The sequence below is a fragment of the Papio anubis genome, chromosome 11 (assembly GCF_008728515.1).
Source record: "Papio anubis isolate 15944 chromosome 11, Panubis1.0, whole genome shotgun sequence".
Lineage (NCBI taxonomy): Eukaryota > Metazoa > Chordata > Mammalia > Primates > Cercopithecidae > Papio > Papio anubis.
In genome coordinates this window covers 18817993-18843008 of record NC_044986.1, presented here as the reverse complement: position 1 = coordinate 18843008, position 25016 = coordinate 18817993, and the positions used below count along the sequence as shown (strand labels likewise).

The 25016-nt window shown below is 41.3% G+C and overlaps 1 protein-coding gene across 23 annotated transcripts in view; it reads right to left on the bottom strand.

The window, feature by feature from the left end:
• The window catches only part of ABLIM1 (actin binding LIM protein 1), a 230778-nt gene that overhangs the window by 136345 nt on the left and 69417 nt on the right, over positions 1-25016 (bottom strand). For all 23 annotated transcript variants that reach the window (XR_002524455.2, XM_017944353.3, XM_009215407.4 and 20 more), the window contains exons 3-4: positions 11211-11394; positions 6738-6847 (exon numbers count right to left, since the gene is read on the bottom strand). Coding sequence is in view for 22 of the 23 variants with exons in the window: in XM_009215407.4 (XP_009213671.3) it covers positions 6738-6847; positions 11211-11394 (294 nt within the window). In the remaining variant the exon portion in view is untranslated. The remainder of the gene's footprint in view (positions 1-6737; positions 6848-11210; positions 11395-25016) is intronic.

Genomic DNA, 25016 nt, shown 5'->3' with positions numbered 1-25016 from the left:
AGTTTTTTGTTTGTTTGTTTGTTTTTTGAGACTGAGTCTTGCTCTGTCACCCAGGCTGGAGTGTAGTGGCATGGTCTCGGCTCACTGCAACCTCCGCCTCCTGGGTTCAGGTGGTTCTCTTCCCTTAGCTTCCTGAGTAGCTGGGACTACCGGCGTGCACAAGCACGCCTGATTAATGTTTCTATTTTTTTTTTTTTTTTAGTAGAGACGAGGTTTCACCATAATGGCCAGGCTTTAGTCTTTCTAACTCCTGACCTCATGATCCACCCACCTTAGCCTCCCAAAGTGCTGGGATTATAGGCGTGAGCCACCGCACCCAGCCTCCTACATGGGTTTTACAGGTCCCCTCTCCCCATTTAGACTGCCCTTCCATGAAGTATCTCATGTGGCCATCATAACAACTCTTTGAAGCAGAGATTTTCCATTTATAGACGAGGGCACGGAGTTTCTAAGATATCAAATGACTTGCCCAACCCTACACGACTAGGAAGAGGTAGGATCAGGGTTCAGACCCAGGCACTCTGAAATGCAGAGCCCAATTGTCAACCATTATGCTGTGTCCCTCCCCTCCCCTCCCCTCCCCTTCCCTTCTTTCTTTCTTTCCTTTCTGGTCCTGAGTATCTCTAGCCTCAAGTTTTAGGCTCACAACTTCCTTAAAGAATAATGGCCAACACGTATGTACTTCCTATGTGTCATCAATCTTCTAAGCACTCCATTTTTATTAATCGTCACAACAACACTATGAGAAAGGAACTACTATTGTTTCCCATTATATAGGCAAAGAAACAGAGACATAGAAAGATTGATTTCTCAAGGCCACATATCCTTTAAGTGCTAAAGCTGGAATTAGAACCAGCCAAGAACTTGTACAGAACCCCTACTCTTCAGCAGTTCCCTGCCAGGCCTCCTCTGCCATTGTATCCTACAAGGAGAATATGTCTAAAGAAGGGGAGGCAGATCTGTTTTTGGAGATGCTGTCATAAAAACTCATCATTATGAGTCAAACTCCAACAATCCATGTGCTACATGTGTGGATGCATTCCTGCCTGTCAGTTTTTATAATGGTAGAAAATATCAAATGAGCAGAGAAAGGCAGCTGTCATGACCAGCAGAGTGACAAAAGCAGAGTCACAAAATGTGGGAACTGCTCTCCAAGAAAATTCAGAAATCAATGCCTGAAGAGTAAATTACTGTTTTATAAGTACACAGCACTGCATTTACTCATGTAATCCTACAATGTAGGGATCTATGACCATCCCATTTCACAGATGAGGAAGTGGAGGATGGGGAAGTAAAGAGGTTGCTAGTAAGTGGAAGAGCCAGGACCTGACCCTAGGCACGCAGAAACCAGGGCAGATCTTCCCTACGCTCCCTTGGCGGACAGTTATCACTCAACCTGACAATGATATTTTTTTAGAGAGAACATTAAGATAAAAGAAAGTTATCTCGCATATATTAAAGGCTACTGGACTAAATAGAAAAGTAAAATAATTGGAAATGTCTGCTTCCCCTTTGGAAACATCATGCACGTGATGCTTTATCTGAAATTTCTTTTTCTTTTTTTTTTTTTTGAGACAGTCTCGATCTGTCACCCAAGCTGGAGTGCAGTGGCGCTATCTTGGCTCACTGCAAGCTCTGCCTCCCGGGTTCACACCATCCTCCTGCCTCAGCCTCCCCAGTAGCTGGGACTACAGATGCCTGACACCACGCCCGGCTAATTTTTTGTATTTTTAGTAGAGATGGGGTTTCTCTATGTTAGCCAGGATGGTCTCGATCTCCTGACCTTGTGAACTGCACGCCTCGGCCTCCCAAAGTGCTGGGATTATAGGCGTGAGCCACTGCACTCTGCTGAAATGATTTCAATTCAGTCCAACTAGAGCATTTGTCCTGATACCTGTAGGAGTTCCAATTGCACTTGGAATAATGATGCTGCACACAGAGGAGGGAAAAGAGAAAGATGAGTTTGCATGTGTTTGTGTGGGTGTTCATCTTGTCAATCCCCGCAAACCCACATGCTATCAGACACTAGTCAGACACCCTTTGACATGGAAAGTGTGACTGTAGACAGCAGCCCACTCCTGCTCAGATGTCTGAAATACATAAGAGCTCTGTAGGAAATGACAACCCAAACCCGATTCCCTACACTCTCAGTTGCCACACACAGACTTTCTCTGACATCACTCCTTAACCCATGGGAATCCAGCCCCTCGCTCCGTTACTGGTAAATACATAAAGAAGAGAGTGGAATGAAGCTTTTGAAGATTGTACTTAACCTTCTGGTAAAGCATGTCTTCTGGACATAATACTTTTTTAAAAAAGTATGAATCAGCTAATAAAACAATCTAGTTAATGTTCATCAAAACCCTGTGTGCTAACTTTCACTACTATCTTGCTTTCATGTAATGTTTATTGCTTGTTGGATTGAAATTGCAGTAGTCTGGATGCAGCAACAGTTTTAAATAATTCAAGGCAATAATCTTTCATTGAAGTTGTTTGCTTCTATGAATAACTTCCTAACGGTTCTGGCCGGGCATGGTGGCTCACGCCTGTAATCTCAGCACTTTGGGAGGCTGAGGTGGGCAAATTACTTGAGGTTGGGAGTTAGAGACCAGCCTGGCCAACATGGTGAAACCCCATCTCTACTAAAAATACAAAACTTAGCCAGGTGTGGCAGTACATGTCTGTAATCCCAGCTACTCAGCAGGCTGAGGCAGGAGAATCGCTTGAACCTGGGAGGCAGAGGTTGCAATGAGCCAGGATCATACCACTGCACTCCAGCCTGGGCGACGAAGTGAGACCCTGTCTCGAAAACAAAAACAAAAACTGTCTGGTGGTTTCCATTCACCAAAACTTCATATAAGATTGAAGGGAAGCTGCTGTGACATGTAGAAAGTGCACAGCTCTTGGAGTCAGGGCACCTGGATAATCTGCAGATGAATACGCCACTGCTCCAAGGCTCAGCAGTCACATCTTTGAAAATCAGAGAGTGATACTTACACCATCAAAGAAACATCAGGGACAGGAACACGGCATCAGGAGCCAGATCGCCTGGGTTTAGATCCCAGCTCTGATACTGTCTGTGGGACCTTGGGCAAATTATTTAACCTCTATGGCCCTTTGTTTCTTCTTCTCTGAAAAGGGGATAGTATTAGTGCCAAGCTATAGGATTGTTATGTGGATTAAATGAGTTAATAATGTAAACCAGTTACACAGTACCTGATGTATCATAAGTACTATGTGAGTGCTTGATGAGGAAAATAAAATAGATATCAAGATTAGAAGAGTTACTGCAAGGTGGAGGAAGCACTGAACAGAGCACTCCAGTGGGAGCTCTTCCTAAAGCAGAACAATACAGACATGGCAGCTGCTGAGCAGCTGAAAGAAAAAGGCTGCATCTTTCCTCAATAAGGTCAGAGACTCTTTCATATAAACGTCCACTCCATCCACTTTGCTTGTATTTCTCTACCTATCTGCTGTCTTCCTCTCCTATTTAGAGATTATGGGAAACCAGTCACAGAATGTGAAATAAAACTGTGGTTCAGAAGAGCACTCTCATTTCTGAACAGAATATTTCAAAGGAAAAAGAGGACCTTGGCCTTGGCTTTCTGGTAGATTTCGCCGAGTCTGTGAACATTATCAAGGGAGAGATTCACACTTTAAAAAGGCTACTTTCTACTTCCACTTAGGAAGCTTTACTAAGTTTAAAAAGGGAGAAGAGCTACGGCATGCTGGGCTTAATACCTAGGTGATGGGTTGATAGGTGCAGCAAACCACCACAGCACACGCTTACCCATGTAACAAACCTGCACAGCCCGCACATGTACCCTGGAATTTTTTAAAAACATTACAAAAATTTAAAAAGTCATAAAAAAGGAACTAAAACCACACAGGCTAGTTTTAAAGTATAGGGCAATTATTGAAGAGTCACAAACAGCAAACAAGTATTTTCTAATTATGCTCCAATGAATTTTTGAAACTTGCCAGAAATTCCCATTGCTCTAATATTTGTGTACCTGTCTAGTCTGGGTAATTTGCAAGTGTGTATCCATGTAAAAGAGCTTTCTTTTTTATAGACACCCACATACCCCATAAATGCCTTTAGAGTATTTATTTAAATAGACAAATACTTGTTAAAAATAAAGATGTCCTGACCAAAGCAGTTGCATAGAAATGGGATTCCATCCATTGGAAGCAAAGGAGAAAATACGACTTGGCCCAACAATTTGCACATAAGCAATGATGGTTAAATCTAATATTAAACATGCAATGGCTTTGAGTTAGATTATATTTTTATGTTTATAATTTTCATTTACGTGTATATAACATGTATGTCATATAAAAACAGAAAATATAGATAAAGAAATTTAATAAAAATTAGAATTAACATTTTGGTAGAACGGTGACTAGGAAACATGTTCCCAAATTACACAGCCAGAGAGGGTTGGAAGCCTTAAAAGATATCATGCTTCTATTTCTTAAACCAAACAATGAAGAGTATTAGATTTAAAAAAGAAAGAGAGAGCAAGCAAAAAACCAGGAGCCAAAAGATGTGCATCTGACCCTATCTTACTAGATAGCTTATGTGATCTTAAGTACACCCATGGGCCTCAATTTCCCCACCTATCAAAAAACATAGTTGGACTAAAGGACTTCACAATGAAGACACAGTCAATCCCATGATAGGCCTTGAGGACATGATTCTCTGTTCCAGCTATCACCGTATTCTGGAACTCATAAAAATTATAAAAGCCTCTTTTTCTTTTTCTTTTTTGAGATTGAGTTTTGCTCTTGTTGCCCAGGCTGGAGTGTAGTGGGGTGATCTCAGCTCACTGCAACCTCCGCCTTCCAGTTTCAAGGGATTCTCCTGCCTCAGCCTCCCAAGTAGCGGGGATTACAGGTGCCCACCACCACACTCAGCTAATTTTTGTAGTTTTAGTAGAGATAGGGTTTCACCATGTTGGACAGGCTAGTCTCGAACTCCTGACCTCGTGATCTGTCCGTCTTGGCTTCTCAAAGTGCTGGGATTACAGGGGCTTTTTTCATTAACTAGACAAGATTCCTTCAAAGTTTTTGGTAATGTACTTTCAAAGCAAGCCCTCCCAAATAATGGGGTGATGATTCCCACTGGAGGTTACCGTCCCAGTGACCTGAGGCTAACTGTATCTCTTGCATTTGAGGCAGGGTAGCAAGAATGGTGAAGGACTTGAAACCCTACAAGGGGTCTAGGATGGTGCCTTGCTTTGTAGCTGTCATCCTATTCAAGCTGCTGTTATTTGTTGGCAGGTCACATAAATTCACATGCCAAGGATCCGGTCATGTGTGCTGAATAACATGCGCTAATATGTGTATTTTCTTCTTTCCTCCCAATGGTCAAAATCCAATTTTTATGCAAATGCTTTAGTCAGAACATTCTTATTTTTAATAAGTATAAGATTTCTACTTTAATAGGAAGAGTTGGAATCACTATTATAAATTGCACTGAATTTCTCTGGTGCAGAAGTGGTTTATATCATTCTTACGTATTAAGACTCACTTAAGAGCTTAAAGAGGTTTATTCCAAATCTCCCAAGGATTGGCAAAAGCCACAGAAACCACGGCAAACTTCTAGTTCACTTCCTAATGTCCCAGGAAAAAGATGGGAGTAGAGTTTCCTTGCTTGGTGCCCACAGTTCATAATGCATCAACTTAAAATGTGTATTAACTGACCTACTCGATGGTATTTTCCAGAAGAAATGGTGCAATTGGCCACTATTTTTATTTTGGGGTAAGTAGGTTCTCTATGGATTCTGACAGGTCAGACAAGACCTTGTAAATAATGACAAGTCCCCGGATATATGTGCAGCTTGTTCCCACACTTCCTTCAAATCTCTCCTTAGGTGTCATATTTGAGAGATGCCTTCTCTGCCCCATATAAATGTAGCTCTTTTATTCTGCTTTAATTTTATTCCTACTTTAATCTTTTTCACATATTAAATATTTTTGTGTATGCAAAGGAATTTCTGGGTCACATGGCAGTCTATTTTTCGGGTTTTTTTTTTTTTTTTTTTTTTTTTTTTGGAGATGGTCTAGCTTTGTCACACAGGCTGGAGTGCAGTGGTGCAATCTCAGCTCACTGAAATCTCAACCTTCACCTCCCAGGCTCAAGCCATCCTCCCATCTCAGCCTCCCAAGCTCCCAAGTAGCTGAGACTACAGACATGTACTATCATACCCAGCTACTTTTTGCATTTGTTGTAGAGACGGGATTTCATCATGTTGCCCAGGCTGTTTTTAAATGAAGCTCAAGCAATCCTCCCACCTCAGCCTCCCAAAGTGCTGGGATTACAGGCATGAGCCACCACACCTGGCCTATTCTTAATTTCTTTAGGAACCTCCATGCTGCTTTCCATAATGTCTACATTAATAATCTACATTCCTACCAACAGTGTTCAAGGGCTCCCTTTTCTCCACACCTTGGCTGACGCTCGTCATATCGTGTCTTTTTTATAATAGTTATCTTAACAGGTATAGTTGGTATCTTCTGATTGTTTTGATTTGCATTTCTCTGATGACTGATAATATTGAGTACCTTTTCATGTACTTGTTGGCCATTTTAATCTCATCTTTGGAGAAATATCTATTCAAGTAGATAGATGAATCTCATTTCCAGCTAACAGGTTTCTCAAAAAGGAAGGCACCTGCCTGAGCTACCTCTGGACTGCATAGGTATTCATGTCAGTGGGTCACCGGGGCACTTACTGCTGGAGAAGGTGGTTTCTTTCGGACTGGATGACATCGGCTGTGCACAGAGTTGACAAAGGCAGTCTCTCCCATTGAATGTGACTCGGTCTCCGGGTGGAAACGGGCGTCTGGAGGCAGAAAGACATCGCCCTCAAGGTTATTGCAGCAATTTCATTCCTTTTCCTTACTCCTTCTGCTTGCTGCCCTCCCGTGCCCATTTATTTCTTGGAGAAGCAGCAGCCAACATGTCTGAAATGCAGTCATAACCAACCCAGCCAGCTGGAGATAGTCCAAACAAATAAATGTGCCTCATTTTGAGAAGAAAGGGGAATGTACTAGTTCTAAGGGCAACCAGGTAGTAAAATGGAATGATTTACCTCCATTAGTGAACGGATGTTCCAGCAAGTCATCTAGCAGGGCACACAGAACAGTAAGTTTCCAAATGGAAAGTCCTTCACGAAAAAATACTTTAAATACCATGAATTCCCAGTGAAGCTTAAGGCCCCACCCCAGAAGAACTGGCTACCGGTCAAGCAGTAAGCAGTAGGTCTTTCAGTTCCCTGGGACCGTGCCTAGACCTCTGTGATGATTATGCAGAATTAGACTTTGTGCTGGACATCTACATGGGTGAGCTGAATGTTTCATGGTGCTGGAGACCCAGTCCCTTTTAAACTGGGAGAAATAGGACAGGCTGTAATTTTTTTTTTTTTTTGAGACGGAGTCTCGCTCTGTGGCCCAGGCTGGAGTGCAGTGGCCGGATCTCAGCTCACTGCAAGCTCCGCTTCCCGGATTCACGCCATTCTCCTGCCTCAGCCTCCCGAGTAGCTGGGACTACAGGTGCCCGCCACCTCGCCCAGCTAGTTTTTTTAATTTTTTTATTTTTTAGTAGAGACGGGGTTTCACCATGTTAGCCAGGATGGTCTCGATCTCCTGACCCCGTGATCCGCTCGTCTCGGCCTCCCAAAGTGCTGGGATTACAGCCTTGAGCCACCGCACCCGGCCCAGGCTGTAAATATCTGTTTAAGAATTCATATTAGCTTCTTTTCAGAAAGACAATTTCTCTTCATAGTAGGTATTCATCAATAGCAGCATATTTTGCAAAAATATTGCCTTCTGCATGTAGATGATCAGTTTCTTCTCCCAGGTCACCAGGCAGACAGCCTTTTAAAAAAGTCATCAATGACTTTTTTAAAGACATCAATGACATCAGTTTTAAAGACATCAATGACATGAAGACATCAATGACAGTTTCCATGCCCACGCACTTGCCCTTGGCCCATGTGGCAATAATCTTCATCAACGTGATTTTTCAAATGTGTGATGCTGTCAATTAGGAAATGTGAAACTCACAAGCTGAACATCACCGCAAATCTGAGTCAGAAGCAAATACTTAAGAGCAAGTACCAGCTTTTTGACATTCGTTTTTATTTCCACGGCTGTTACATTCCCTTTAAGTTGCCCCTCAGTAGCCTAACAATTGGCAATTAACTGTAATAAACAACATATAGGTAAATTTGGACTTAACCCCACAAATGTGGCTGGCTCCAGTCATCATGGAGAGTTTTAGATGCTTACACTCTTACATTTTAGAAGTCCCGAGGAGAGGTGGTGTCCTCTCCACTTGTGGTGCTGTGTCACTTTCTGCAGTACAGTGTAGGCTTGGAGAGGTGAAGTGACGTGCCTGGATTGACCAACTAGGGGGATCAAGCCATAGGCAGGTGCAGATGGCATCCACCAACTTAGAACTTGCTTTATTTTTAAGAATCAAAAATCACTCTCTGCTGGATGCCAGTAGCCCTACTGCTTCACACTCATTAGCTAAACCTGAACAAGTCTTAAATCTGTTCTGTAAGGAGGGAGTCAGGAAGTTAAGGATCCACTCAACACAACACGCACAGGTTCTGTGGCCTCCGACCAGGCCAGGAGTGGACCTGGACACAATGTTTAAATAGGCCCTCGTGCTCCGTGACTGACCCTGAGAATAAGTGCCCTTTACCTGTTGCATACCCAGAGGCACCTCGCTTACCCCACCCAAGCCCAAGCCTTCCTTCCCATCCAAGCTTATTTTTTTAGACCGGAGTTCCACGTGGATCCTCTAAGGGACAAGCCAGAGTTCGATTCTCAACTTGGGCTGGGCCTTCTGAAGTGTGGGTTTTGTTGCTTTGTAATGGCCCTTTTCAGGAATTTCCTCCCTCCCTATATCCTCTACCCATACTGGACAACTTCCTTCTTTTATTTGCATGAATGTTTATAATAGAAAGAGACCTGGATTTAGAGTTAGAAAACCTGAGTTCTAACATTAACTTGGGAATCTCCCTTAAACGGTGAGCCTCAAAGTGACTCATAAATAGAAATATTAACTCCTGGTTCCCTTCAAAGAATTGCTAAGAGGGTGAAATTAACTTCTGTATGAATATAACTTCTCAGCTAAAAAGGAGGCCCCCAATTCAGGCAGAATCATTGTCATTCAGCAGCAGTAGAGGCAGTAGTAGTAAGTGCTCCTTTGCTGGCTCAAATGTCCAGGGACAGGGAGATAGTCAATAAATCTTTGTCTATCATTATATCAACTTCAAAGCAACGACTTCTCAGGGTCAGCATCAGAAGGGCTCTTAGAGTTTACTGGGAACAGGGCCTTCCAACCTGGCTGAGTGACATCATACATGAGAACCCTCCAGAAACTACTAAATTAGCATGCAGGTTTTGGGGGAAAAATAAGCTAAACATTGATCTTTTTAGAGAGACTCCCACCTCTAGTCCACTCCCACCCATCCAGGAGATTCCAGTGATGAGCGAGGCTTGAAAAATCGCTCGCATCTAGTTCACAGCTTCTCATTCTAAGGCGGAGGCAACTGTCTTGAAAAAGCTAAATCACACAGGTCTCAATTCACCCTGGGAAGTAAGACTAGGACTTGGAGCTCCATGCCAGCCTGGGACTCTTAACCAGGCTGTGCGCCACAGCCTGAAAAGGTAAAAATCAGGGCAGAACTTTGCTTTTGATTAAATACAGAACAATATTCAGTTCATTCATCCAGAATTTTTAAATTATGATTTTTAAAAAATGAAACGGAGAAATGAGCTAACACATAGCTATACAGTTATTTAAATAATTTTATTATGAATGTTTTGTGTCTTATTATGATTTATTTATCAGTATTATCTTGTTAATTAATTATACAATATTGAATCTTCCGTTCTAGAGCTTACATTTCTCTGGCTTAGAAACATAAAATGCTGAAAAACCGGCAACATGTCTCCTCTGAACTGGGGTTTTTAGAAGGCATAGCAAATAGATCACCACTTGAAAAGGCACTGGATTGCAAAACTGCCAAATTAGAATTGATCAATAAAGCAGCTGACCCTTGGTGGTGAGTCTCCTAGTTATAGGAATCAAACCTATCTTAAGTTTTATAACATGCAGACCTCAAAACACAAAAACCACAAAAAGCCCCACGTTTTCCTATTCACACTTCACATAGTTTTCTTCTGTTATATCTGATCATTTTATTTTATTATTACATTTCTATTTTTTTGAGATGGAGTCTTGCTCTGTCACCCAAACTGAAGCGCAGTGGCACGATCTCGGCTCACTGCAACCTCCGCCTCCTGGGTTCAAGCAATTCTCCTGCCTCAGCCTCACAAGCAGCTGAGATTACAGGCACCAGCCACCTCGCCTGGCTAATTTTGTTTGTAGTTTTAGTAGAGACAGGGTATCACCATGTTGACCAGGCTGGTCTCAAACTCCTGACCTCAGGTGATCCACCTGCCTCGGCCTCCCAAAGTGCTGGGATTATTAGGGTGAGCCACCACACCCAGCCTGACTGATCATTTTAATCAAGCTGGTTTGCACAGTTAAGATACAACCTTGGTAGATGACACACATGTAGAGAGCAGGGGTTGGCAAATATTTTCCCCCAAAGATGAGATCGTACATTTTTTAAGACTTTGTGGACCATATGGTCTCTGTCGCAACAACTCAACTCTGCTGTTGCAGTGCGGAAGCAGCTATAGGCCACACACAACAAGTGGGTGTGTCTGCATTCCAATAGAACTTTATCCACAAAAACAGGTATCAGGCCTAATTCAGCCCTCGGGACACAGTTTGCCACCCCCTATTATAATGAAAGAGACCATTTTAAACATACATACATGCCTAGGAATTTATACTTCCAAATAAGCTTTATCCTTCTAAGCAGTTATGCCATTTCCCCTTGATGTTTTTATTGCTCCAAAATGTTTTGAGACCCGGAGCTGCTTTCAGAATTAGTTTCAATCTACTAAAAATCAGTCATATTACTTTGTAGAGGACATCACGCATATGGTTTCCAACTAATCTACTTTTTTACTAGGACTGATAGTACAGTAAGAAAGAAATCTAAGGACAAGACTATGTGCTACTGAAGACAAAAGGTATATAATCCAAGCTTTAACAGCCCAAACCAGCATTTCTCTGCTGAAGGAAGCTGGAGGCTTTGGAAAGATAGGCTCACTTACTTGCAGATGGTACAAGCAAAGCAATTGGGATGGTAGGTCTTGCCCAGAGCGGTCACCACTTCGCCCTCCACGAACTCCCCACAGCCATGGCAGCGTGTCCCGTACATCCGCTGGTAGTCCAGGGTGCAGAGATACTCTCCGTTCTTTATGAAGAAGCCTCCTTGTGCCAGGTCACAGCCACACACTGTAGATGACAAGTTCACATCTGGTCATCATCTGCCACACTGCCGGGCAGCACTGCCTTCGCCTGAGTACTAACTGGTTGCTTACCCTATGATCTCAATGGTTTGGGGCTAGGGAGGGGACTGGTACAAAGAGCTATTTATTATTGGGCTTTGACCCTCCCCTTGGGAGCTATGCAATATCTCATACAAGTAAAATCCACTGGCTAGGTCTCAATGGCTTTTGTGATATGTCTAAAATTCTGAAATAATCAAACAGTCTTTGATAGAAAGATACCCTTGGTTCGGGCTGTCTCAAATATGAGCAAAGGTGTCCCTGGCAGTGTGCTATTTAGGAAGGGTGCCCACTGCCTGCCCACACAACTGCATGGTTTGGGCCAAGATTGTTACGGAGTTGAGTAATAAATTTCCATTATACCAAAGGCAGTAGCTGAAATTTCCAGTAGCTATATTTTTTCACACTCTGGAACTACTTTCCCACTGCTATGAAAAATTCAGACCTTTCATTTTCTCTTTGTGCAGTAAACAGAATAAGCCAATTATTTATATATTATAGGGAGGTAAAAAATGAACAGGCAAAAGAGGAAAGACCTGTCATTTGGATGCTTTATTGTGTCTGGATTTTGGCATCTCTTTCCGACTGTGCAGCTGTGGATTAGGGAGATGGTGCAAACAGGCAGTGGGAGCTTGGGCCTGGTCTACGTGTTCAGACAAGACCAGAGCAGGTCACAACAACTTGTCTGCAAATAAAGCCTAAAGCAGTCCCTGACAATAAATCTCTCTCTCTGACAAATGGCTGAGAAGCAACAGCCCAAGCTGGAAATCTCTGACCTTAACCTCGCTTTCCCCAAGGTCAGCTGATTCCAATTTATAATTCCTTAGGCAAAGAATCCAGGATTCTTCTTGATTATTTGGTATTCAGTTGGGTTGGGGACAAGGTGAGTTCAATCAGTAAATTGCTTTCCTAAGGACCTGCTCAAATGCTCCCAGGGTTCATCTGCTGAGTTCCCATGACTCCTTAATGCATCTAGATGAACTAGGGCTGAGCAACAGTAAGGTTCTGATGAAAGTCACGACACCCCCCCCCCACCTTCAGTCAGGACTCTTCACTGACTATAAGCCACGGAAGACATTCAAGGTGACATGGAACCCACAAACAAGTTTTCCATTGTGGATTCATCGGTCTTTGTTTAGATCAACACTCCACAGCTATGACCTTCTTCTCTGCAATTTACAATTAAGTAACCCAAGATTATGGCCTGAGTCCATCACGCCTGAAACTGACCACCCTATAAATACTCCTGTGATCATAGTATCTGGAAAACAGCTCATTCACCACCTGCTGCCTCCTCTCACCTGCCAACCTCTCCTCTGCCTCCACTATTCTCCCACCTGCTTCTTCCTCCCCAGATGAGTCCTGTGGGTCAGGAGAACCCATGTGTGGACTGGCCTCATTCAGATTGCAAATTCCTTCAGCAACAATAGGGAGTCTAGGGGTAGAGGGTCACAGAACCTTAGAGTGTTTTCTTCAATATCTGTCTATGTGCAGATCTGATTTTTCTACAAGATGGCAAGGTATTTGAGGGGTGAGAGTCTTCTTTTGATTCTTCAGGAAACTAATTGTATCTAATATAAAACAGGAAACACAACGTTTGAAATAAATTGAATCCTCCCTGAAATTTGGCAGGTTCCCACGGATTTCACTCCTCAGTGACATCAAGTTCTAACGACTCAGTTATTTTTCCAAACTTAGGATTTCTCAAAGCCCTGAGAAGCAACAAAACAATGTATTCGGACTACTGGTAATTCCCTAAATTCTCTCCTCCAGTCAATTACGGCTTAAAAATGCAGAGTCTTTATACAAAGATCTGGTGTCAATAGGGTAATCTGGTGGCAATACACAAAAATAGATTGAGATCGTTTCAAAGCTAATTCTAAACGTTTTAGAAATTCTTTGTATTTATTGCTTTCTTAGGGCACCTCTCTGTAACCTTTTCCAGATCACATGGTTTTGTGAAATTGACATATAGTATCCTTTATTAATAAAGTCCTAGTTTCTGTGAACATAACATAGCCTTAAAAAATGAATTCTTAACACTATTGAGAGATGCCAAGCTACATTCAAACTGTGCCTATTATGATTTGATTTGCCTTTTTCCTTGAATTCAAAGTAGTGCTCAAGGTGGCTTACCAAACCATACCATTATTTCTGGTGGTTTATACAAGGAAACCAGTGTTTGATGCGACTCCCAGAGGCAGGTGTTCTTAAAGGCATATACAACAAGCAGTGAGAAGGGGAGCCTATGATGCCAGTACCTAAAAGATACTTAACATTATTACATTTCCTGAGAATGGACCAGCTGCCATATCATTTCAGACTCTTCCCTCTCTTGCCACCCCAGGCTTTACTTTCCTGTTTCTCCTCTGTCTACTCCTTCTCAGGCTCAGCAGCCAGGCCCCTAAATGCAGGTCACTCCCATGGGTGCCATCTCCTCCCACTAAGATGTAAGGCCTCCCTGGGAACAGATCTCATCCATTCTCACAGCCTCAACTATGACTTTATGCGAGGGATGCTCAAATCAATGATCTCTCTTGGTGATGTCTTCCCCAAGTTTTAGAGCCTGATTTGTTTCAATCTACTAAATCTGCCTGTGTGCTGGGCACAGGCAGAACCCATGCCTATCTTAAACCTGGCATTTTCCAAACACACCCTTTCCTCACAGTTTCTCTGCCATCTCCCATAAAACCTTCTGCTATTCTTTCTCTATTCCCTTTCTCATCAAAATGGTAGCTGCATCCAACCTCCAACATCAACATTCTCTGTTTTTGTTTGTTTGTTTTGAGATGGAGTTTCGCTCTTCTTGCCCAGGCTGGAGTGCAATGGCAGAATCTTGACTCACTACAACCTCTACCTCCCCGGTTCAAGCAAGATTCTCCTGCCTCAGTCTCCCGAGTAGCTGGGATTACAGGCATGTACCACCATGCCCGGCTAATTTTGTATTTTTAATAGAGATGGGGTTTCACCATGTTGGTCAGACTGGTGTCGAATTCCTAACCTCAGGCAATCTGCCCACCTTGGCCTCCCAAAGTGCTGGGATTACAGGCATGAGCCACCATGCCCAGCCAACACCAACATCTTCAACTGGACCCAAATCCAAATCCAACCCATTTCCCCATTTCCCCCCCAAGGAGGTGTTTTTCTTTCTTTCTTTTCTTTTCTTTCTTGTTTTTTTTTTTTTTAACTATGTCACTCAGGCTGGAGTGCAGTGGCACTATCTCGGCTTACTGCAAGGTCCACCTCCCGGGTTCACGCCATTCTCACCCGGCTAATTTTTTGTATTTTTAGTAGAGACAGGGTTTCACCATGTTTAGCCAGGATGGTCTCGATCTCCTGACCTTGTGATCCGCCCGCCTCAGCCTCCCAAAGTGCTGGGATTACAGGTGTGAGCCACTGCGCGTGGCCTTTTGTTTGTTTGTTTTTTGTTTTTTTGAGATGGAGTTTCACTCTTTATTGCCCAGGCTGGAGTGCAGTGGCACAATCTCGGCTCACTGCAACCTCTGCCTCCTGGGTTCAAGCGATTCTCCTGTCCCAGCTTCCCGAGTAGCTGGGATTATAGGTCCCTGCCACCATGCCTGGCTAATTTTTGTATTTTTAGTAGAGATGGGGTTTCATCATGTTGGCCAGGCTGGTCTCGAATTTCTGATCACAGGTGATCCGCCACCTTGGCCTCCCAAAGTGCCGTTATTACAGGTGTGAGACACTGCTCCTGACCCAATGAGGTGTTTCTTTGATCCATTCCCTCCTCTGCCTTCTTGCTGTCACTACTCAAAACCTGGCCTACGGCTCTGCTGTAGTAAAACAATTTTTTTTTAACAACATTTGTATTGGCAGGAAAAGAAAAACAACAGGAAACAATCTAAACTTTCATTAGTAGAAAAACAGTTGAATAAATTATGCTATGTCCAGTCTATGGAGCTGCTATTAAAAAGAATGAGTTTAGCCCTCTGGATTGTGGATATTGACAGCCCTCTAGGTTGCAGACATTGATCTGTCTGTGATATATTGTTAAGAGAAAAGAACAAATGTCACAGAGTAAACAATTTTAGAAATCCCATTTTTAGATAAGTCTAGTTATGTTTTTATGAACTAGGAAAAGTAAGTTAACATAAACAGAATCATTAAATTGGTTCTCTCAGGAGGGTAAAGAATTATTAATTTTTTCTTCATATACCTATGTGTCAGTCTATTTTGTAATTTTATTTTTAATTGTGACCAAATGCATATAGCAAAAAAATTACCATCTTAATCATTTTTAAATGTACAGGTCAGCAGCATTAGGTAAATTCACATTGTTGTGCAAACATCACTGCTATCCATCCACAGAACTCTTTTCATCTTGCAAAACTGAAACTCTGTACCCATTAAAATCCCTGTTCCCTCTTCCTCCAGCCCTGGGCAACCCCATTCTACGTTCTAGCTCTATGAATTTAACTCCTCTAGGTTCCTCATATAAATAGAAGTTCATCTTTAGTAATAGTAATGTTAAGAAAAATTATCCAAAACTTGTAAACAAGGTAAAGGGAAGAAGGCATGTTCTTTAAATGTCGTACTGGGGCATTATTTAACAGCTCATGCAAGGATTATTTCATTATCCGGGGGGACTAGATCTGTGTTGGACAAGCCCTTTCCTATTGATGAAAGGCCCAGACTTTAGAAGTTAATGTTAACTTTTTATTCTTGTCCTGTAGAGATCCAGATGACTTCTATCTGGTTTTATCATCATGTTGAACCATGAATCATTTTTACCTCTAGCGCTGCCATCTTATTCTGACATTCCTTTCTGAATGTCTTTATAACCCACTCCTTCAATTATATATACACACACACATATATATATACACATGACAAGGTCTTACTCTGTTGCCCAGCCTGGAGTATAGTGGCATGATCATAGCTCACTGCAGCCTTCAACTCCTGGGTGCAAGCAAACCTCCTGCCTCAGCCTCCCAAGTAGCCTAGGACTACAGGCGTGTGCCACCATGCCTAGCTAATTTTTAATTTTTTTGTATAGACAGGCTGGTTGCTTGCTATGTTACACAGGCTGGTCTTGAACTCTCAGCCTCAAGTGATCTTCCTGCCTTGGCCTCCCAAAGTGCTGGGATTATAGGCATGAATCACTGCACCCAGCCAACCCAACTTTATTTCTCCTTGAAACCAACTTTAACATCCTGCTGGTTCTGTCATTAATAAGTTGAATGAATCTTTGATACACGCTCATTCCAGATTTGTATGAGTCCTATACTATTTGAAAATTATACTTTGACAAAGGCATTACTCTTTTTAACCAAAAATATCTAAAGGTTAACATTAATTTTTTTTTTTTTTAACAAAAGCTTTGGTTTGTTTGGTATTAACAACTTAGCAAATACTCTTCACTGATGGTACAAAGCAAAACGTTCATATCTAAATGATCATAAACAACTCAATTAGTAAGGTCAAACTTCAGTAGGGTATATTTAGATTTTTACTTTGGGTGCTCCATTAATCTTTAGCTGACAGTTAACATACACCCAGGGAAAAGCATAGATTCCTTTCATTAAAAAATAGGGCTTCTAGTGAAAGAGATTAATTGCTTTCTTCTGATCAATTATTTAAAACATTCCCCACTCAAGATCCCAACTGAATCCTGCCCTGTTTTGCCATCACCAAAGCCTGGCTACAAAAAGTCCTGTGCCTTGTGAATGCTATGCTCTGGAATTCATTCTCTAGAAACCACTGAATACAATCAACTACTAAAGAAGAACATGTACATCCAAGAAATTTTATATAAAAGTTGCAAAATTAGTAACAGGCATATTTTAAAAGCTGAAATCATTTTTAAAAAGTAACGAGAGCTGCCCATGTGGTAAAAATACCATGGAACAGCAGGGGAACAAAGTATGGGGGTGTCCAATAAGGGTGAAAACAGAACAGTATTTTAATGGCATGAACAGGGCTGCAGTAGCAACTATTTCTTCAACCTTCTAAAAACAGTAGTAACATTTTATGCTTCAACAAATTCATTGCAGCAACACTCCATCTGCCTGTCCACTAGTTCATATTGCCAAACATTTAAGAGAATGGGTCATACCTAAAACTCTACCCAGTGGTAGGTTTGGAGGCAAAATGTGAAAGACATTTTCTTCATCCATATCAGTAGACTGAACATCTCTTTCTTGTGCTACTGCTCTCATACAGGTTTTAATCAATTTGAACCAGTAAGAGACAGAGGGATGCTAAGCAAACATGATCAATGTTTTCAATTCAGTTTTGAGCAACATGAGCATTTTAATTGGGGTGCCAGTAGCCTTGGGTGGGTCCTTTCTTCTCTTTCCTAGGAAAACTCGTCCAGCAAGGAGCCCTTCTGAATTTGCCCCATGAAAGTTCTGGGACCTGTCTTACACCCCCCTCATTTCCAGTGATGAGGGCCATGTGCTCTAGATGTATTACTTTACCCTTAGGCCAAAATCCTGTTCCACATACTTCAAAATAATAAGAGTTGTCTAAGACAAACTCACAGCCAATATCATACTGAACAGGCAAAAGCTGGAAGCATTTCCATTAAGAACTGGAACAAGACAAGGATGCCAACTCTCACCACTCCACAGAGCTGGAAGTCCTAGCCAGAACAATTAGGCAAGAGAAAGAAATAAAAGGCATCCAAATAGGAAAAAAAGTCATCAAACGGTCTCTCTTTGCTGATGATATGATTCTATACCTGGAAAACCCTGAAGACTCCACCAAAAGACTCCTAGAACTGATAAATGATTTCAATAAAGTTTCAGGATACAAAATAAATATACAAAAATCAGTAGATTTCTACACACCAAGAAAGTTCAAGCTGAGAACCAAGTCAAGAATGCAATCCCATTTACAATAACCACACACACAAAAACACCTAGGAATCCATCTAACCAAACAGGTTCAAGATGTATACAAGGAGAACAAAACACTGCTGAAAAATATCACAGATGATACAACAAACAAAATATACATTCCATGCTCATGGATTGGAAGAATCAAACTTGTTAAAATGGCCATACTGCCCAAAGCAATCTACAGATTCAATGCTATTCTTATGAAACTACCAACATCATTTTTTATAGAATTACAAAAATCTATTCTAAAATTCATATGGAACCAAAAAAGAGCCTGAATAACCAAAGCAATCCTAAGCAGAAGGAACAAAGCTAGAGGCATCACATTATCTGACTTCAAACTATACTACAAGCCTACAGTAACCAAAAGAGCACGGTACTGGTACAAAAACAGAACATAGACCAATGGAACAGAATAGAGAACCCAGAAATAAAGTTACATACCTACTACCAGCTAATCGTCAACAAAGTAGACAAAAACAAGCAATGGAGGAAAGGACTCTCTATTCAATCAATGGTGCTGGGATAACTGGCTATCCATATGCAGAATAATGAAACTAGGCCCCTACCTATCACCAGATACAAAAATTAACTCAAGATAGATTAAAGGCTTAAGGGTAAGACCTAAAACTACAAAAATTCTAGAATAAAACCTAAGAAATACCCTTCTGGACATCGGCCTTGGCAAAGAATTTATGACTAACTCCTTAAAAGCAATTACAACAAAAACAAAAATTGACAAGTGGGATCTAATTAAACTAAAGAGCTTCTGCACAGCAAAATAAACTATCAACAGAGTAAACAGACAACCTACAGAATGGGAGAAAATATTTGCAAACCGTGCATCCAACAAAAGTCTATTATACAGAATCTATAAGGAACTTAATTCTACCAGCAAAAAAACCAAATAACTCCATTAAAAAGTGGCCAAAAAACATGTCTTCTTAAAAGAAGATATGCAAGAGGCCAACAGACATATGAAAAAAATGCTCACTGTCACTAATCATCAGAGAAATGCAAATCAAAACCACAAAAAGATGCCATATCACATCAGTCCAAACAGCTATTACTAAAAAGTCAAAAAGAAACAACAACAAACAAACAAAAAAACAGATGCTCCAAGGTTGTGGAGAAAAGGGAACACACACACACACACACACACACACACACACACACACACACACACACACACACACACAGTGGTGGGAATGTAAATTTGTTAAGTCATTGTGGAAAGCAGTTTGGAGATTTTTCAAAGAACTAAAAATGGAACTGCCATTCAACCCAGCAATACCATCACTGGGGATATAGCCTAAGAAAAATAAATTGTTCCACCAAAAGACACATGTACTCATCTGTTCATTACAGCCCTATTTACAATAGCAAAGACATGGAATCTATCTAAGTGCGTGTCAATGGCAGACTGAATAAGGAAAATGTGGTACATATACACCATGAATACTGTGCAGCTATAAGAGAATGAAATCATGTCCTCCGTAGCAACATGGATGTACCTGGAGTCCACTATCCTAAGTGAACTAATGCAGAAACAGAAAACCAAATACTGCATGTTCTCACTTATAATTGGGAGCTAAACTGTGGGTACATATGGACATAAAGATGGGAACAATGGACACTGGGGAATACAAGGGTCGGGGAGCAGGCAGGGAAAGGTAGAAAAACTACCTATTGGGTACTATGCTCATTACCTGGGTAATGGTTTCAATAGGAACCTAACCCTCAGCATCACACAATACACCCATGTAGCAAACCTGCACATGTACCCACTGAATCTAAAATATGTGTCAAAATTAAGAAAAAGAAAAGAAAAGAAAGTCCTGTTCCACTCTGCCTGGGACTACACCATCCCTGCACCTTCCTAGGCTGTCAAGTGCTACAGCTGGGCTGGAGCAGATGCAGGGTACAGAACTCTCAAGCACTTCACCTCAATTAACACTGCGAATATCAAATGCTTCCCATCCTCTGCCTCTGTCCTCCAACTAAATTTTTTGAAAGTTTTATTTCATCCAAGATGTTAGTCTATTCATCAAACCCTATCTTCCTAGAGAATACAAAAGTAGACTATGACACAATGTCTTCTCAAACCACCAAAAATTCCATTACAGTGTGGGATCTGAGTTAATCCATTTTTGCTCTGAAACCCAGAACTGTGTAGCTGAGAGTACCACACACGGCAGCTCAAAAGTACCATCCACTGTAGCCCAGAGCTGAAAATAGCGAGCAGAGACTCATCAACAATAATGTGAGGGGGCAGCTTCCCACCAGAAATATCTTTTGCTAATGCATTGTTCTGAAAGCAAATACTAAGCCTCAAAAAAACATATTTTAGGAGTTTTTCACATTAACTTCTAAATGCACATCAAAATCAGTTACCATTTCTGGGAAAGATGATAGTTACAAGCTCAACCAGATGATGAAACGGGCCCCACAGCAAGGCATTTGAGAGTTTGTATTTAATGCAGAGTTTGAATTTACAATACTAAGTAAAGAGACTTGATTGGAAATAAATCATTTGAAACCTCTATTTATTAATAAAATCTTTGACTACACAGTAAGCTTGTTGTTTAACTTGTAGAACTTCATGTGCAAACAATATTAATGATAAACAGCTCAAGAAACAATATCATTCAGAAATAAATATTCTCACTCACTTTGCTTTTTGCTTTCTAAGATTTGGCCCATAACAGAAAAATAAGTATCAAAGTCTTCTACCATAGCACAGATTACTTTAATATCCGGCATTAGGGCTGAAAATAGGCACAAGAAAGAAATGAATGGCTGGCTATGCTTAATAGAAACGACCTTGCCAACCCCAGGGAATTACATCTCAAACTAGGCCACACATTTGAATTTTGGACTCAAATGTAAGTTTTATTAAAGTCTACATTCTCTATTATTCCTTTCCCTTTTTTAGCCTCCAGACACATGATCATACACACATAGATGACCAGATACATACAAGGTCATGTATCTTTGCCTTTTATAAATTCCAGGCACAAGAGACAGCCCCAGCCATAGCTATATGTGTGTCTATAAACTGACCTTATAAAAAACAAAGGCACAAATACATTGCCATTTTCTACCAGCAACCACAGGAAGCCATTAGCATGGGGTTTATTATCCCTCCTAATAGGCTCTTTTCCTCTAGTTTCTCCACTGCCCAATCTCCCCTGCTTATCTCTTCCAAATTAATATGATAAAGATGATGCTTCCATTAACAGGTTTTCCTGCTCCACTCTGCCAAATGCTTTGATCTTTCATAGAAGCCCCCGACATCTTCCAAACATTCACCTGACTCTTCCCCAACACCAGCACTTTACTCCAGTCCATCTCCTCAGCACCCCACTAACATTCTTTTCACCACCATGGTGATGCCAACTTCACCCAGGCTCCCAGTCCCTCTCAGGTTCGCCCTCATGGCAAAGCTGACAGCCTCCTCCAGTCCCCCAGGGCTCTGCATCCTTGAGACACAGAACAATGATTGACATCTGGCTTTTAATATGTTCTCTTGTGATACTCCATCCACTGTCACTATGATTGTCTCCTCATCTCATCTGTAAGCTTACTGAAGGCAAAGACCACTTCTTATGCTTATTTTATGTCTTCCACAATACTTACAGAGATGGACAATTATTTTTCTTTCCCCTCTATTTCATACTACTTTAAATCAGGCTGGTGTCTGGATCCTATGTCCAGAGCTAAGTTCCTCTGGCATAGCATCAGGTAAGGGGCGTTTCTGCATGACTTAGAACCAGTAATTCCATCTTTGCCCCTGAAACTACTTAATTGACATCAAAATAGTGGTGCCAAGGTAGAAACTTCACTCATCTTCCAACTGCTCTAGTCTCTTAAGGCTCTTCTTAACTCTTTCAGCAACTGAAATTGACCACAACTCAACAACATAAGAAACAATTTCCATTCACATGTACTGTGTATAGGGTTGGGTCATGCACTACTTTGTGTTTAGCTATACTAAGAAGGCCCTGATTACAGAGAACAAGACTGTGACTAGTTAAGTGCACCATGGTTTAAGGGGAATGAGAAGAAACTAGAATGGGATCACAGGGTAGCAACAGGAATAATAAAAGGGCTCAGAAGGAGCACTCAAAAAAAGTAGATAGGATTAGACCAAAGAAAAAGTCAGGGTAATGATGGTCTTTAAGTGTATTATGGGTTCTTTTAAGGAAATCAGTGATCAACTCTTTTCCCTCTGAGGATAAAATGGGAAAGCATTTGTTTTACATGTACTAAGAGATGTAGGTTACATAAACTCTAACCTTGAAGGCAATTGCAAATGAGAGTAGGCTCCTGAAGAGAGCTATTCTATCTCTTTGGTTCAGAAATATTTATGATAGAATAAATGGCACACCTATCCAGGACAGCCCATCTCCAACAGTACTTTCCATTTTTGCCACTCATCCTTGCGGGTATGGACAATGTGATCATGCTATTTTCCTGACCTAAATATCTAGGTGAAATCCCAGGGATTACACTGCAATGAAAGGAAGACCAAACTCATCATTTTAACTACTTTCCAAAACTCCATTTCAGAAATGATATATAGTTAGTTCTTGTAACTTAGGAATTAGATAATACAATTTTACCTGAAAAAAAAAATGAAACACAGAAAACCCTTAATCTATAACTTCAACTGCCTACCCTCAATCTTCATCCATTTCACTCCACAAATATCCATGCATTTCATAAGTTCACATGTCCTACATGGAATGATCCTGACCTGGTAAACATCTTAGCCTAAAATGGCAAAAATGGAAAGTACTATTGGAGATGGGATGTTTTTCCCAAGCCTTTCACAGAACACAATCTTTAAAAACGCTAATTCTTGAAAAATTTATTCCAACTCGTTGCAATCTGAATTTTCTAATAACTTTAGATTAGCATTTTAAAAATACTTCTGATGTTCACGGGCTGTCTTGATGAATTGAAAATTACAGATAGAGGAGCAAGGGATTAAAGAACCTATCAAAAGGTATCATTTGCCATACCCTCTAACACATAGTTAAGACGCACCCTGCTAAGTGGTAACAGCCTCTATGAAAACATCATTCTATTCTATTCTATATAAAGATTTCTGCCAGTGCTACCCTGAAAGAAGAGCTTAGGTGATCTGAATTTTTTTTTTTAATTTTCCTCAGATGCCCAGTGTTCAGAATCCTCTTTAAAAGAATATGGCTATAAATAACACATAAAACTACTTCCATTTTTGAAAGGGAATAAAGTTATTCTAATTAATGTTTAAAGCGCCATCTTTTCAATGACAATAGGAGCATCGCGGTTCCATTTATTTCCAGTAGAAATTCTGCTTGCTGAAATTAAGGTAACTGTCAACTCTAGCCACACCTGTGTCTTCACCACCCACTGCCCTGAACAAGGTAGCCCCCACACCTGACTATGCCTACCACGCTCCCCTCTTTAGTCCCGGGAAGGTTTTTCAGTTTTCTGGAGGTTTATGTTCAAATCTTGTTCCCTCCTTGGCAACATGCCCAGACCAGTGAGACTGAGCTCTAAGTGGTCTCTGATTCACTGGCACCTGATGTCTGAACCGCTCACCTGCACCTTTCCTGCTACCAACTATGCTTCCACTAGTAAGCACCTTGCTCTCCAGCTCACAGGTTCTTCAGGTGTACGTACCGTGTCATATATACCTTTCAACCCATTATATTTATATGACCATTTGAATGTCTGATTAATATCCCTATGAAGGCAGAGATCTGTATATAACTTGATTATGTATAACTTATTTTTGAGGGCCTGAGCACTCAGAATTTATGACATGCCCCTAGCTTAAGCAGGGTTTTCATCATCGATGATCATTTGATTTCAATTTTCAGCTTTGAACTTCTGGGTGCAGAAAAATTGTATGATAGGGAGTTTCTCACACTTGCTCCTTTGCTCCTCAGAATCACAGGGCACACCTGGATACCAGGACGTTTCCCATATCCCCATTGCCAGTCAGGGAAGGGTAGAGCACGAGTTCTTCTGTCTATTCTTTAGTTGAGCGTCTCCTACCTACATTCTACATTTAATGAGACTGTTTTGAAAAAAAGCCCAATTCCAGGGAATTTCCTAGGCCACAAAGGCCATGATCAGAGAACCTTTATCTAGATGGTACTGAACAGGTAGCTGAAATATTCTTTTTTTTTTTTTTTTTTGAGACAGAGTCTTGCTCTGTCTCCCAGGCTGAAGTGCAATGGTACGATCTCAGCTCACTGCAACCTCCACCTCCAGAGTTCAAGCAATTCTCCTGTCTCAGCCCCCCAAGTAGCTGGGCCTACAGGCATGCACCACCATACCTGGCTAATTTTTTTGTATTTTTAGTAGAGATGGGATTTCATCATGTTGGCCAGGCTGGTCTCGAACTCCTGACCTCAAGTGATCCGCCCGCCTCGGCCTTCCAAAGTATCGGGATTACAGGCATGGGTCACCGCGTCTGGCCTGAAATACTCTTTCTTTTGTCCTTTTTGTGGACCTATATTTTTTCCCCCTCCATCACCCCACAACCAATTCAAGCTAGAAACTTCCTGCCCTATGTCCAACAAAGCAATGGTTCTCAAATTTGGTATATTTAACTTATGCACTGCATGATGATATTTCAGTCAACAACAGATTACATATACAATGGTGGTCTCATAAGATGGTAACAGAGCTGAAAAATTCCTATTAC